Raw genomic sequence first — 11,881 nt, 5'->3', positions numbered from 1 at the left:
GCAGCAGTTGCCTTGGGCAAGCCTGCAGAGAACACACCAAAGAGGGAGAGGAGGGGGTCCTGGGGTGTTCCCAAGAGTGCTTGCCCCATTCTAACTCTATTTTTAACTCAATTTATCCTCCCAAGAGAAACACCATCCATAACCTGGTACCCCCAATGTTTGTCCTTGGAATCCATTTTGTTCTTCATCCACTGTTGACTGAAAAGGGACTTGGGATGGGGGCAGCCTGAGGCTGAAAGCTAGCATGTGCAGTGAACACTCCCCAAAGCACTGTTTTTCTTCAAGACACCCCAGGTCTTTCAGGCAGGCTGGTAGGCAACCAGGAAAATAACTATCCCTCTCAAAGGAAGAAGTCAGCAGAGGAAATCAGAAAAGCTCTCCCTGCATTTCTGTGAGGACACTTTCCCAAACTTTGTCACTGCTCATTTATCTCACCTGAGACCAATGAGACAAGCAGTTTGGTTACTCAAGACCTTTTGTAAGGGCTGGGCATGGTGGCTCACAGCCACTGGGGAGGCTGAAGCAGAGGATCACTTGAGCCCAGGAGTTTGAGGCTGCAGTGAGCTATGGTGATCATGCCACTGCCCTCCAGCCTGGGCGACAAAATGAGACCTCATCTCTCAAAAAATTAAAAAACAAAAACAAAACAAAAAACTTTTCATGAGTCTCTTTTGCATTGGCCCCAGAACCACAGAAATGGATCTGGATGTTACTTCAATTGGTTTTATCCAAGGTCACGCTATATGCAAGGCAAAGAAGACATCCCTGATCTGATTTGTATGCCAAATTACGCTCTTTCCTATCTTCTAACCAAACTCACAATAAAAGATTATGCTGTGTGTACCAGATAATAACATATAAGTCTAGCTCCCAAAATGTATTAGACAATAACTATTTCTTTAATGAATTAAATGAAATTAATTAAAGTTGCTATCACCTACAGAATTTAATACTACAACCCCCTAAGCTCTTTCCCTAAACTTTCATTTAATGAATTAAGTGGAATTCATCAAAGATGCTGTCATCTATAGAATTTAACACTACAACTCCCCAAACTTTTCTAAGTTAATTCCCATACCAATGAAAAAATTCAACTCTACAAAAAAGATTTTCTTCTTCCCTTTTCCCCTAACGAGTGTCAAATTATCTCTTCTTCCCTGACTTCCTTTCACCCTTCTTGGCTGCAGCCAGTTGGGGTCTCAGTGAGGTGTGGGTCCATCAGAATTGAGGTGTTACTTCTTTCGGCTTTGGCAGATCTTCTAATGTCACAGGTTCAGCTTCTTCAGAAACAAGCAACTTTGGTGGGGCTAAGACACAAAAACAGGACCTCACTGTAAAACTAATACAACAAAAAGAAGCAAAAATCAACACTGCAGGAGTTTCAAAAGGAATGATAGCACTTGCAAGGAAAAGCGGTGTTTCTAAAATACAACATAGCCTGTAACTCTAAAATCACATGGCTGCTCCCAGCCAAATACATAGCATTTTCAGGAAAAGGAGGTTAAGGAAAAAAAAAAACAAAAAACAAACAAACAAAAAAAATCCAGAAAATGGTTGATTTAAAACAGGCTTTATAACTTCAGCTTCTCCAGGGTGTCAACCAATTAGTATCAGCCAACCAGAATCTACCACCTGAAAAAGTTGACTGCAATTAGGAGAAATCCCCTAATTAAAGACTGAATGTTATACTCAGAAGTAGTCTCTCTTTATTCAAATAAATGAATAAAATAAGAAAATAAATACATACATATTTATATGTATGTATACTCACAATGATAAAAAGTACTTAATTTGGGTAATAGAATAATGGATTATTTTATCTAATTTTCTCTACAATTTTGGTTTCAAATTTTCTGTTAAGTAAATCAGTTACTTTTTTTTTTTTTATCAGAATGGGGTCCTGGGAAATTGATTTCTCTTTGGAGTGCTTCTATCTTACTTACCTTCCTGAAATCAATGAGTTTATGCTGGGTCAGTGCTGCCATTCTCAACTGGCATACGGACTCTCTTGCATTTATAGCAGGCCTTGTGCCGTGGAAAATTCAAGGCATTACACCATGGGCAGGCCCAATTCACTGGGCTGGAGCATGAGGCAGGCTTCTGTTGCTGGGATTCTGAGGCCTTTTTCCTTTTTCGTTGCTTGACCTTCTGCCCCTGAGGCTGGTGTTTCCATGGGCTACTTTTCACACCATGGCTCTTGCTATCCTCCAGAGGCGTTGCCTGGGGCCTCTCCTGATCTTCCATCTGGCTGTGGCTCTTGCTAAACCTCAGCAAGGCTGTGCCCTGGGGAATCACTGGATGTTTCTTCAGGCTGTGGCTGTTGCTGTCCCCCAGGGGGACCATCTCCTGGTGTACCACTGGATCTTTCTTCAGGCTGTGACTGTTGCTGTCCCCTAGGGGGACCATCTCCTTGGGCATCAGTGGATCTTTCTTCAGGCTGTGGCTGTTGCTGTCCCCCAGGGGGAACATCTCCTGGTGCACCACTGGATCTTTCTTCAGGCTGTGGCTGTTGCTGTCCCCCAGGGGGAACATCTCCTCGTGCACCACTAGATCTTTCTTCAGGCTATGGCTGTCGCTGTGCCCTAGGGGGACCATCTCCTTGGGTGTCACTATATCGTTATTCAGGCTGTGACTCTTGCTGTCCCCCAAGGGGACCATCTCCTGGTGCACCACTGGATCTTTCTTCAGGCTGTGACTGTTGCTGTCCCCTAGGGGGACCATCTCCTTGGGCATCACTGGATCTTTCTTCAGGCTATGGTTGTTGCTGTCCCCCAGGGGGACCATCTCCTTGGGCATCACTGGATCTTTCTTCAGGCTATGGTTGTTGCTGTCCCCCAGGGGGACCATCTCCTTGGACATCACTAAGTCTTTCTTCAGGCTGTGGCTCCCGCTAAATCCCAGGGAGGCTGTCCCCTGGGGCACCACTGGATCTTTCTTCAGGCTTTGGTTGTTACTGTCCCCCAGGGAGACCATCTCCTTGAGCATCACTGGCTCTTTCTTCAGGCTGTGTCTCCTGCTTAAGATCAGGGGAGCTGTGCCCTGGGGCACCACTGGATCTTTCTTCAGGCTATGGCTATTGCTGTCCCCCAGGGGGACCATCTTCTGGGGCATCACTGGATCTTTCTTCATGCTGTGACTGTTGCTGTCCCCCAGGGGGACCATCTCCTTGGGCATCACTGGCTCTTTCTTCAGGCTGTGTCTCCTGCTAAACGTCAGGGGAGCTGTGCCCTGGGGCACCACTGGATCTTTCTTCAGGCTATGGCTGTTGCTGTCTCCCAGGGGTACCATCTCCTTGGGCATCACTGGCTCTTTCTTCAGGCTGCGCCTCCTGCTAAACATCAGGGGAGCTGTGCCCTGGGGCACCACTGGATCTTTCTTCAGGCTATGACTATTGTCCCCCAGGGGGACCATCTCCTGGCACATCATTGGATCTTTCTTCAGACTGTGGCTGTTGCTGTCCTCCAGGGGGACCATCTTCTGGGGCATCACTGGATCTTTCTTCAGGTGGTGGCTGCTGCTATCTCCCAGGGGTACTATCTTCTGGGGCATCACTGGATCTTTCTTCATGCTGTGGCTGTTGTTATCCCCCAGGGGGACCATCTCCTTGGGCACAACTGGATTTTTCTTCAGGCTGTGGCTGTTGCTGTCCCCTAGGGGGACAATCTCCTTGGGCATCACTTGATCTTTCTTCATGCTGTGGCTGTTGCTGTCCCCCAGGGAGATCATCTCCTTGGGCACAACTGGATCTTTCTTCAGGCTGTGGCTGTTGCTGAACTCTGGAGGAGCTGTGCCCTGCTGCATCACTGGATCTTTCTTCAGGCTGTGGCTGCTGCTGTCCCCTTGGGAGGTCATTCCTTGGGGACACTCAGAACCTTCCTTTTGGCTGCAGCTTCTGTTATCCCCTGGGTGATATACCCCCTGGAAATTCTCAGGATATCCATCCTGGCCATAGCACCTCTGGTCCCACAGAGGGGCAGTCTCCTCCTGGGACCCCACTGTGGCCCAAAGACCAGGTGGATAGATCCCCACAGGAGGCATCTGTGGTGCAACTGCTGCTGCTGATTCCATTACTACCGGAGGTGGTAGAGGTGTTGAGTATGGCAGTCCCATTGGTGAAGGCACATGGAATGGGACTGGATGAGGCACCTGCATTGGCAGAAGGGGTTGCATGCCCTGGACCCAGCCACTCTGGGATTCAGGCATGTAAAACATAGCTGTTGGGGCTGCTATCTGGGCTTCCGAATGTGGCATTCCCAGTGCCTCTGTGGCCACCGCCTCACTCTGTTCTGCATTTAAAGTCCCGGCCACAGGCCCATACTGGCCGGCTTCTGGACCAGGTACAAAATCCTGCGGCATCGGATAGACCTGCATGGATCTCTCAACTTCGCGCAGCCTCCCGCATAACCCATCACGCTCATTCAGCGCCTGCTGCAGGGCAGCCTGCGTGAGGTGCAGCTGTGTTGCCGCCTCCTCATGCTCCAGGCGCAGCTGCTGCAGCTGGGAGGTTAGAGCCCAGGAGGTCGCCTGGCGCTCCTCCACATGCCCTTGCAGCCGCCGAACCTGGTACAGCAGCTGCTCCCGCTGCCTCGCGGCCACTCGCACGCTCAAAGCCAATGCGCTCCAGGTGCAGGCCCTCTTGATGGCGCGCGGCACCCGCGGGTCGGCCACAATGGCCCGAAGCCGGTCCTCTACCTCGTTCCATGGCCGCGAGCGGAAGGCCACGTAAAAGGCTGGGCCGCCGCCGTTCCTGAGGACTTCATTGTTGATGAACCTGATCACATCATTGTGGCGGAAACCGCTGGCATGGTCCCCAAAATTCATCGCCATGGCGGCTGCGGCCTAGTAAAGCAGCTGCCTCACGGTGTGTCGCCTCGGCTGCCGCCGGCGCTTCCGGTACAGGCTGCTGCCACCAACCAGTCCGCCCCTCACCTCCCCTTTCAGTCTTACTTTAGTCTTTGCTCAGTCCTGGCCTCCTCCTCGGCCTCCTTCCTCCCTCACTCCCTTGTTCTCACAAAGAGAGAAGCAGGTCTCGCCTCGCCACACCGAACCCTACCGGCGACTCTGCGACACATCACAGAGAAAAGCCGAGTCGTGCCGCAAGGCCGGCTGGGACCAGCTTCCTTTGGGAAGGCACGTCCTGAATGGGGAATCGCCATGTGGCTGAGCTGGGAACTGCAGTGCCCCCAGAGAAGGACAGGGTAGGGCAGGTTTTTTGGAGATGATAGAGTGGCTATTTGCACACTCGGAGTGGAATGGACCCCCCCCCACACACACACACACTCTTCTGCTCTGAAAGGGAAGGTGGGTTAAAGGAGCTCAAAGACCTTCTGGGTGGTGTTGGGGGACTGGAAGAGTAGGGGGATGTAGGTGTAGATGGAAGAGAATAAAGTTGCAAGACTCCCAGTTCAGGGAAATGAATAGGGTACAAGCTGGTGGAGTAGATGCCCTTGTTGGGCCAACAGTGGGAACCAGGCTCAGTTGTATACCCTGTACCTGAGTGAAGTGAGAGGCTGGCAGCTGTTAGAGGGATTACAAGATTCAAACCACTGGTGAAGGCTAACCAGGGACACTAGAAAAAGCACCACTACCATGGCTGAGTGGATAAGGCAGGAAGGGAAGACAGACCAAGATGTTCTGGGAAGACAGGGAGCTATCAAAAAACAGGAGGCCACTACTAGGATGCATGACCTGATTCCGTGAAAAGGAGAAGACATTTCAGAACTTAGCCTGGTCAACCTAAAAGGAAGAAACTGAAGCAAAGTTAATATAAGTAGTGAGTTTATTTGGGCCAAATTTGAGGACTGTAATGTCAGAGTATAAATTTAAGTTGTCCTAATATATATACTCCAATTGACAGTTACAAGTATTTTTTAAGAGAGAGTTCCTGAGTTATTTATTCAAAATTTACCTTAAAATAGCATAAACTGTTAATTGACTATACATTATTATTTGTGTTACGAATTTTAAAAACATAAAGATAATGGGTAAGACAACTTGTCAAAAACAAAATGACTTTAAATAATTGCCCACAGACATGGATACAGAGGATATGATTAAAGTCCCATACTCATGTCTCTCTGGGACTATGTACTTCACCTAGCTCAGACTGCTGTAAGATATTTTTGTTTCCTCAGCATCCTGAAATGGAATGCTCTGATGAATGATGAGAAAATGTGTGTGAACATGTGTGAGAAAAGTGAATACTAGGAAAGATGTTGGATCTCAGATGTTTCTGAGGGCTTTCAAGAGGATACCAAAAGCCATATGAAGAAATTTTCTATTATGGTGTGGGGGAAGGAAGGCTGCTGTTTGCTCAGTTCCTTCTCTTATACCTCTCTGTAGCCATACTGTCCTGAAGCCTCCCGCATAGTTCCTGCCTCACTCACTCTAACAGGAAGGATTTTTCTCTTCTCAACTTTAAAACTAAATTCTTTACCTGTGGTTTGGATACCAGCCTCTCCCATCTCCTCAGGGAGTTTGATCCATTCATAGCGCTCCATTTTCTTCTCTGTTTCAGTCTCTTCCTCTTCACTGGCTCCTTCCCATCACAGTATGAGTATGTTCAAATTTCTTTCCCCACCTGGTAGTACAAGTTTCTTTTAACTTGACCTTTCTGTAGACTTTGACTCTTCTAACCAATCCCTTTTTGAAATTCAGTCCTCTCTTTTCTTCTGTGACACCAAACTCTACTGATTTTTTCCCCCTCTAGCTGCTCCTTCTTAGTTTCTTTATGCTGCTTGCTGTGCTTTCATTCACCTTTTAAATACCGGTGTCTTCCTGAGTTTTGTCCTAAGATCCCTCAGACCTCAGACACCCTCCCTTATTCCAGAGACTCTCTCTGTGTGATCTCATCTGTTCTCTTGTTATAAGCTATCATATTAATTGCTAAAGATTTCCAGATTTTTATGTATAGTCGTGCTTTGCCCCTCCAACTTGAGACTCACCTAGCCAAAAACCTCCTACAAAGTTTCACATGAATCTTGCATAAGAGCCGTTTTCTCCACAAGTCCTAAACTCATCAATACTACTTTGGACAAATAGCTTGCCAAATTTCTTAACATTTCTGAGGATCCACTTCCTTAAAGAGTTGTTGCAAAGATGAAATAAGAACATATATGTTAATACTATTTTCGTTATCACCCATATTACTATTAAATAAAATGAGACTTAAACTGGAATTTGAACAATGGGTAGGATTTAGATGAGGACAGTGAGGAGGAAAATTAACCTGAAATTGATAAAAGATGTTTTTCTATTATTTACCAATTGGCTGGTTGGCCAAGATTTGTACCAGGTCACCCTGTTCTGCCATATCCAGTTGAATTGTATTTCTCAATTCATTGGACAACTGCCCCTTGTGGTTTCATTCCATTATGATTTTAGAAGCTGGTATCTGGTCCCCCACCTACCTGCCTTCTATTTTTCAGCTATTTCCATGAATGCTCTTTGCTAGAGCTGCACATCTGACACCACCAAGGAGACACCACGTGTGTGCTGGCATTTGTGATTATTTCCAGGATCTATGTTGGCTTCTCAGTACTGAAGGCATCATCTGCCTCTGATTAGAAATGAAATATAATTTCTATATTTGGAATATACAGAAATACGAAAACACATATTAGGAGGATATAATTATGAGGGTAAATGATTTTGTATATAATAATAATATCGTCTTAGTTTAGCAATGGGAAAATTTAATGTAACTCAGAAATTTGTTTAAAAACTTAATGTATTTATCACTCTATATAGATAAACAGATAACAACTTTCCCTGAAAATAATATTTTCATACTTGGATGGTTCAACTTGCCAAGTGTTGAGTAAATATAAGGAGCAGAACTGTTTTTCTAGACATATAAAAAGGCACTCAGGTGTAAGAGAAGCAGTTATCAATATTGCCAGCTCTAATTTTCAAATTGGCACTAATCATTGTTGCATATTAAGTGAAGGTAGAAATGATTTCCTATAAACTAACACTAAAGTTGCTCACCAATTCTTTTCTATAGTCTTTTGCATATTCATCTTATAAGCAATAATAATGGTGCTAATAAAAAGTTTTTCTTCCAAGTTTTTTATACAGTAATAAATAATGAACACCTTCTTAGCGCTTACAATGTGCTAGGCCCTGTGGATATTTTGTATGCATTATCTTATGCAATCATCACCACAACCGTGTGAGTTAAGTAACAGTATTACTTCCATTTTTGAAATAAGTAAATTGGGGCTTAAGAGAGTGAAATAACATTTACAAGGACCCACAGCTAGCGTTTTAATTCTAGGAAGCCAGAATTAAATACCTGTGAGATGCCCATTTTTGTTACTTGTCTACTCAGAGAAATGCATGCCTAGCATCAGTGTGTCTTCATAGTTCCCTTTTCCTCCTGTGCTTAGGACCTCCCTCAGAAGTCATAAAACTTATGGGGTTTTTTCATGGAAAAAAAAATTACCCCGAAAGATCCAACTGCTAGTGCTTGTGATGGCAATGAAAAGAAAGTGGGAAGATGCAAGAAAGTGATGGTTCTTAACCAGCAAAGTAGAACTTGTACATGGGAAACTATAGTGATTGTAGTAGTATTTGCAATATTGAGAATATCTGTCTCTAGATATGTACTTTGTGACTTTTAAGAGTCTACAGTAGTATTTCCTAAAATTGCCTAATCGTGAGAATCCCCTAAGACACATGCAAAAAATATAGATTATCAGTCTGTCTCCTTTGGAAACTATCATTCAGGAGAGAGGCTGAGGGCAGAGAATTTGCATTTTTAACAATTGTCCCAAATGAATATAAAGACCTGACAAGTTTGGGAAACACTGGTTTATATAATTTTGTTCATAGAATATAGTACATGTGAAAATGGATTGTAAAGGTTTTCACAAATAATAAGTACTCAATAAATGTTTTTTATCCCTTTCCCGTTACTCCTCCTTTTTCTGACCCTTTTATGAAATTGTGATATCTAAGAGGTTTATGTATCTCACTGCTAAAGCCCTGCTTCCTAAGTGAAAGGGGAATCAAAATTTTACCTATTATTATGGTCTTCTCCCTCAAATTTGTCATATAATAATAAAACTTACGCTCTTCCAAGTGCCATATTACCTATTGTGTCAAACATTCCTGGTAGCTGAATTTTATTTAGGCATTTGTCTTTAGGCCATTCATCAGTGTTATTTTGCGTTTATCATTTTTTTCCATTTAATTGGCTTGCAAATCTCAATATTTTTCTTAGGCTTAGAGTAATGGTGATTTTATCCAGTTTGTTATGCCTTGGGAAAAAAATAGATGGCTATTACCACAACAACATTTTAATCAGGAAAATCATAGAACTAATTAGGGACAGAAGTAAAATTAAAGGAAAAGATTAATTCTCAGTCCATTACGCTTTCCACCACTCTACACTGCCTCTTAGCTCGCATACATGTAAACAATTATAAATGCTTATTTTAGAAGAGTAAACACATTGTAGGTATTACATATTCTAGAACATCTTTGTTCTGTTGAATCTATAAACCTTTTGTGCTCAAACTGAATAATGTTTGGAATAAATGTTAATTTAATTCTTCAATTTTCAAATAAAATTTGTGGCATTGTTATTCATTTCTAACCCTTTTACCCTTTAACATAGCAGAACTAGGTATGTCAGGTTTAACTGTCCATTCTAAAATGCATTCATTTCTGTTGACCTGAGTTTCTCAGAAATGACATCATTAGGGAAACTTCCAGTAACACACTGATTTTTAAATGTAGTTTATAAGTTAATATACCTCAACAGAAGTTTATAGACTAATCGCAAGTTATGTTTGAATTTACATTATCTCTTATATTGTTAGTTTCCCATCCATATGTTTTATATTCCTAAAGTAAATGGTCAACTCCTAGAGAGCATAAACTACACATTAAATCTCTTTGTATTTTACCCAGCACTTAGTAAATTGTCATTAAATACATGTTACTTGGTTGATCACCTTCTCAGAGAAAGACAAGGCACAACAGGGTTTCATAGGAGCACCTAACTTGTTCAGACCCCTTCCTAAAACCAAGTGAATGAGTAAACCACAGATTGAGGAAACTGGCAGCCCTCAATCTGAATCTAGCCTTCATATGATAATAGTTAAGCCATCAGATTTTTAAAAGAAATTATCTCTCATGACAATTTTGTCACGTTAAAAAGAAAATTAATTAATTAATTAATTAATTAATCTCAGCAGCCTTACATCCATATCTCTCTGACATTTGTTAAGTTGTTATCTATCTGTGGTAATGCAACCACTATCATTCTCCTCGTGAAAATCTCTGGAGATAAAGATTTTAAATATACCACTCACCATCCTGGTGATCAAGAGAGTTTGCTTGGTAACCAGCTTAAACTTCTCCATTTTTATCATTTTCTTTCCTCTTTTCCTTTTTTTTTTTTTTTTTTTTGGTGATCAGAGACTAGAAAGAAATCTTTCATATTATAAACTTTATGTTGGAAAATTGTGACTAAGTCACCCCTTAGCCATTCATTCTCCAGAAGAAATAAGCCTAGTTTATTTAACTTACCTTCACGAATTTTCTGTATCTTTATTTCTATCTCCCTGCCTTTGGTTTTACCCAGTCCAAACCACACCACCAGTGACTTAAGACAAATGAAAACAAGCATGTTAATTCCACTACCTTAGCCCTATCCCTGCCTCCCCAATGACTTTAGGATAAAATTGAATTTCATTTGTATGCAAAGCCCTGACAACATAATGTCTACCAAATTTTTTCATCTAAATTCCTGCTACTTCCTGTCTTGCACTCCATGCTCCAGCAACTTTACTTGTGTTTTCCCACCATTAATATAAATACCTTTGCTCCAGACACCCTCCTTGCTTGGAATACCCATGCCAAGCTGTCTCCACCACTCGGCTACTCGTCCTTTAAGATTCCAAGGTCTCATTGTTATTCCTAATCTCCACTGATTTTCATAGAAAGGTGTCCACTTCCCCATAAAAAGTCATAGACTCCAGATATGTGAACGTATGTATATAATAAAATTGTATAAAACTTACCTATACAGACACACACACACAGACACATTCATGTAGGTATAAAACTGGAGAAAGATGAATAGGAATAATAGATTGTGCAAATGTTAATGTCAGGGCTATGATATTGTACTATAGTTTTGCAAGATATTACCATTGGGATAAACTGAGTAAAGGGTACACAGGACTTCGACGTATCTTACAACTGCATGTGAATCTACAATTACCTTGGTAAAAAAATTTTTAACTGAAATTTTTGCAGTTAAAAAAATTTATACTCCATGTTAAGAACCCCTGCACTAACAAAATCTTAATATAGTGTTTCCCAAAGGGTTCCTGAAGATGTGTTTCAAAGCCTATTAAAGGTTCAGAGAAGTGAAGAAACAAAACAAAACAAAAACAAAAACAAAAAACAAAACAAACAAAAAAACAGCCTTCTAAACTCAGGCTTTTCCAAGAGTATTTGCCCCCCCCAATTGCCACTTCTTTTGGTGGAATACTTATTAGTATTTAAGAAGGAGTTACATTCCGCAGAATTTACTTTAAAAGTGCTGACTTGTTCATCACAAGATAAGGTTTGCCCTTATCACAACGGCCATGAAAACCATTCAAGATAGATTTGAATTAGAATAGTTCAGCAGTCTGTTACCATTCTTCTTTCATCATTGTTTTTGAGCAACATGGCTTACTTTGGGGTGATGCCTGTTTGGAAGGATAAGGCAACCAGGTGGAAGGTCTATGTGGGTGTACTGTAACACTTTCACACTAGCTATTTTCCTTTGCAATTCAGTGAGCTGTACTGAATTGAAAATACATCTGTCAACAGCCAAAGCAAAAGAAAAAATGAAAATATTCTTAAGAAAAGAGGAGTC

General features: G+C 42.4%; 1 protein-coding gene across 1 annotated transcript; it reads right to left on the bottom strand.

The window, feature by feature from the left end:
* Positions 1 to 1,962: 1,962 nt before the first annotated feature.
* On the bottom strand, positions 1,963 to 4,827 carry TEX13C (TEX13 family member C). Its single transcript, XM_028842052.2, has one exon. It carries the CDS (start codon positions 4,825 to 4,827, stop codon positions 1,963 to 1,965), a length of 2,865 nt encoding a protein of 954 aa, XP_028697885.2.
* Positions 4,828 to 11,881: the final 7,054 nt, after the last annotated feature.

The sequence above is a fragment of the Macaca mulatta genome, chromosome X, assembly GCF_049350105.2.
Source record: "Macaca mulatta isolate MMU2019108-1 chromosome X, T2T-MMU8v2.0, whole genome shotgun sequence".
Taxonomy (NCBI): Eukaryota; Metazoa; Chordata; class Mammalia; order Primates; family Cercopithecidae; genus Macaca; species Macaca mulatta.
This window is presented reverse-complemented; position numbering and strand designations above follow the sequence as displayed.

Excerpts from the sequence above, each read along its gene's own strand:
- TEX13C (XM_028842052.2), bottom strand. The coding sequence starts at position 4,827 with ATGGCGATGAATTTTGGGGACCATGCCAGCGGTTTCCGCCACAATGAT.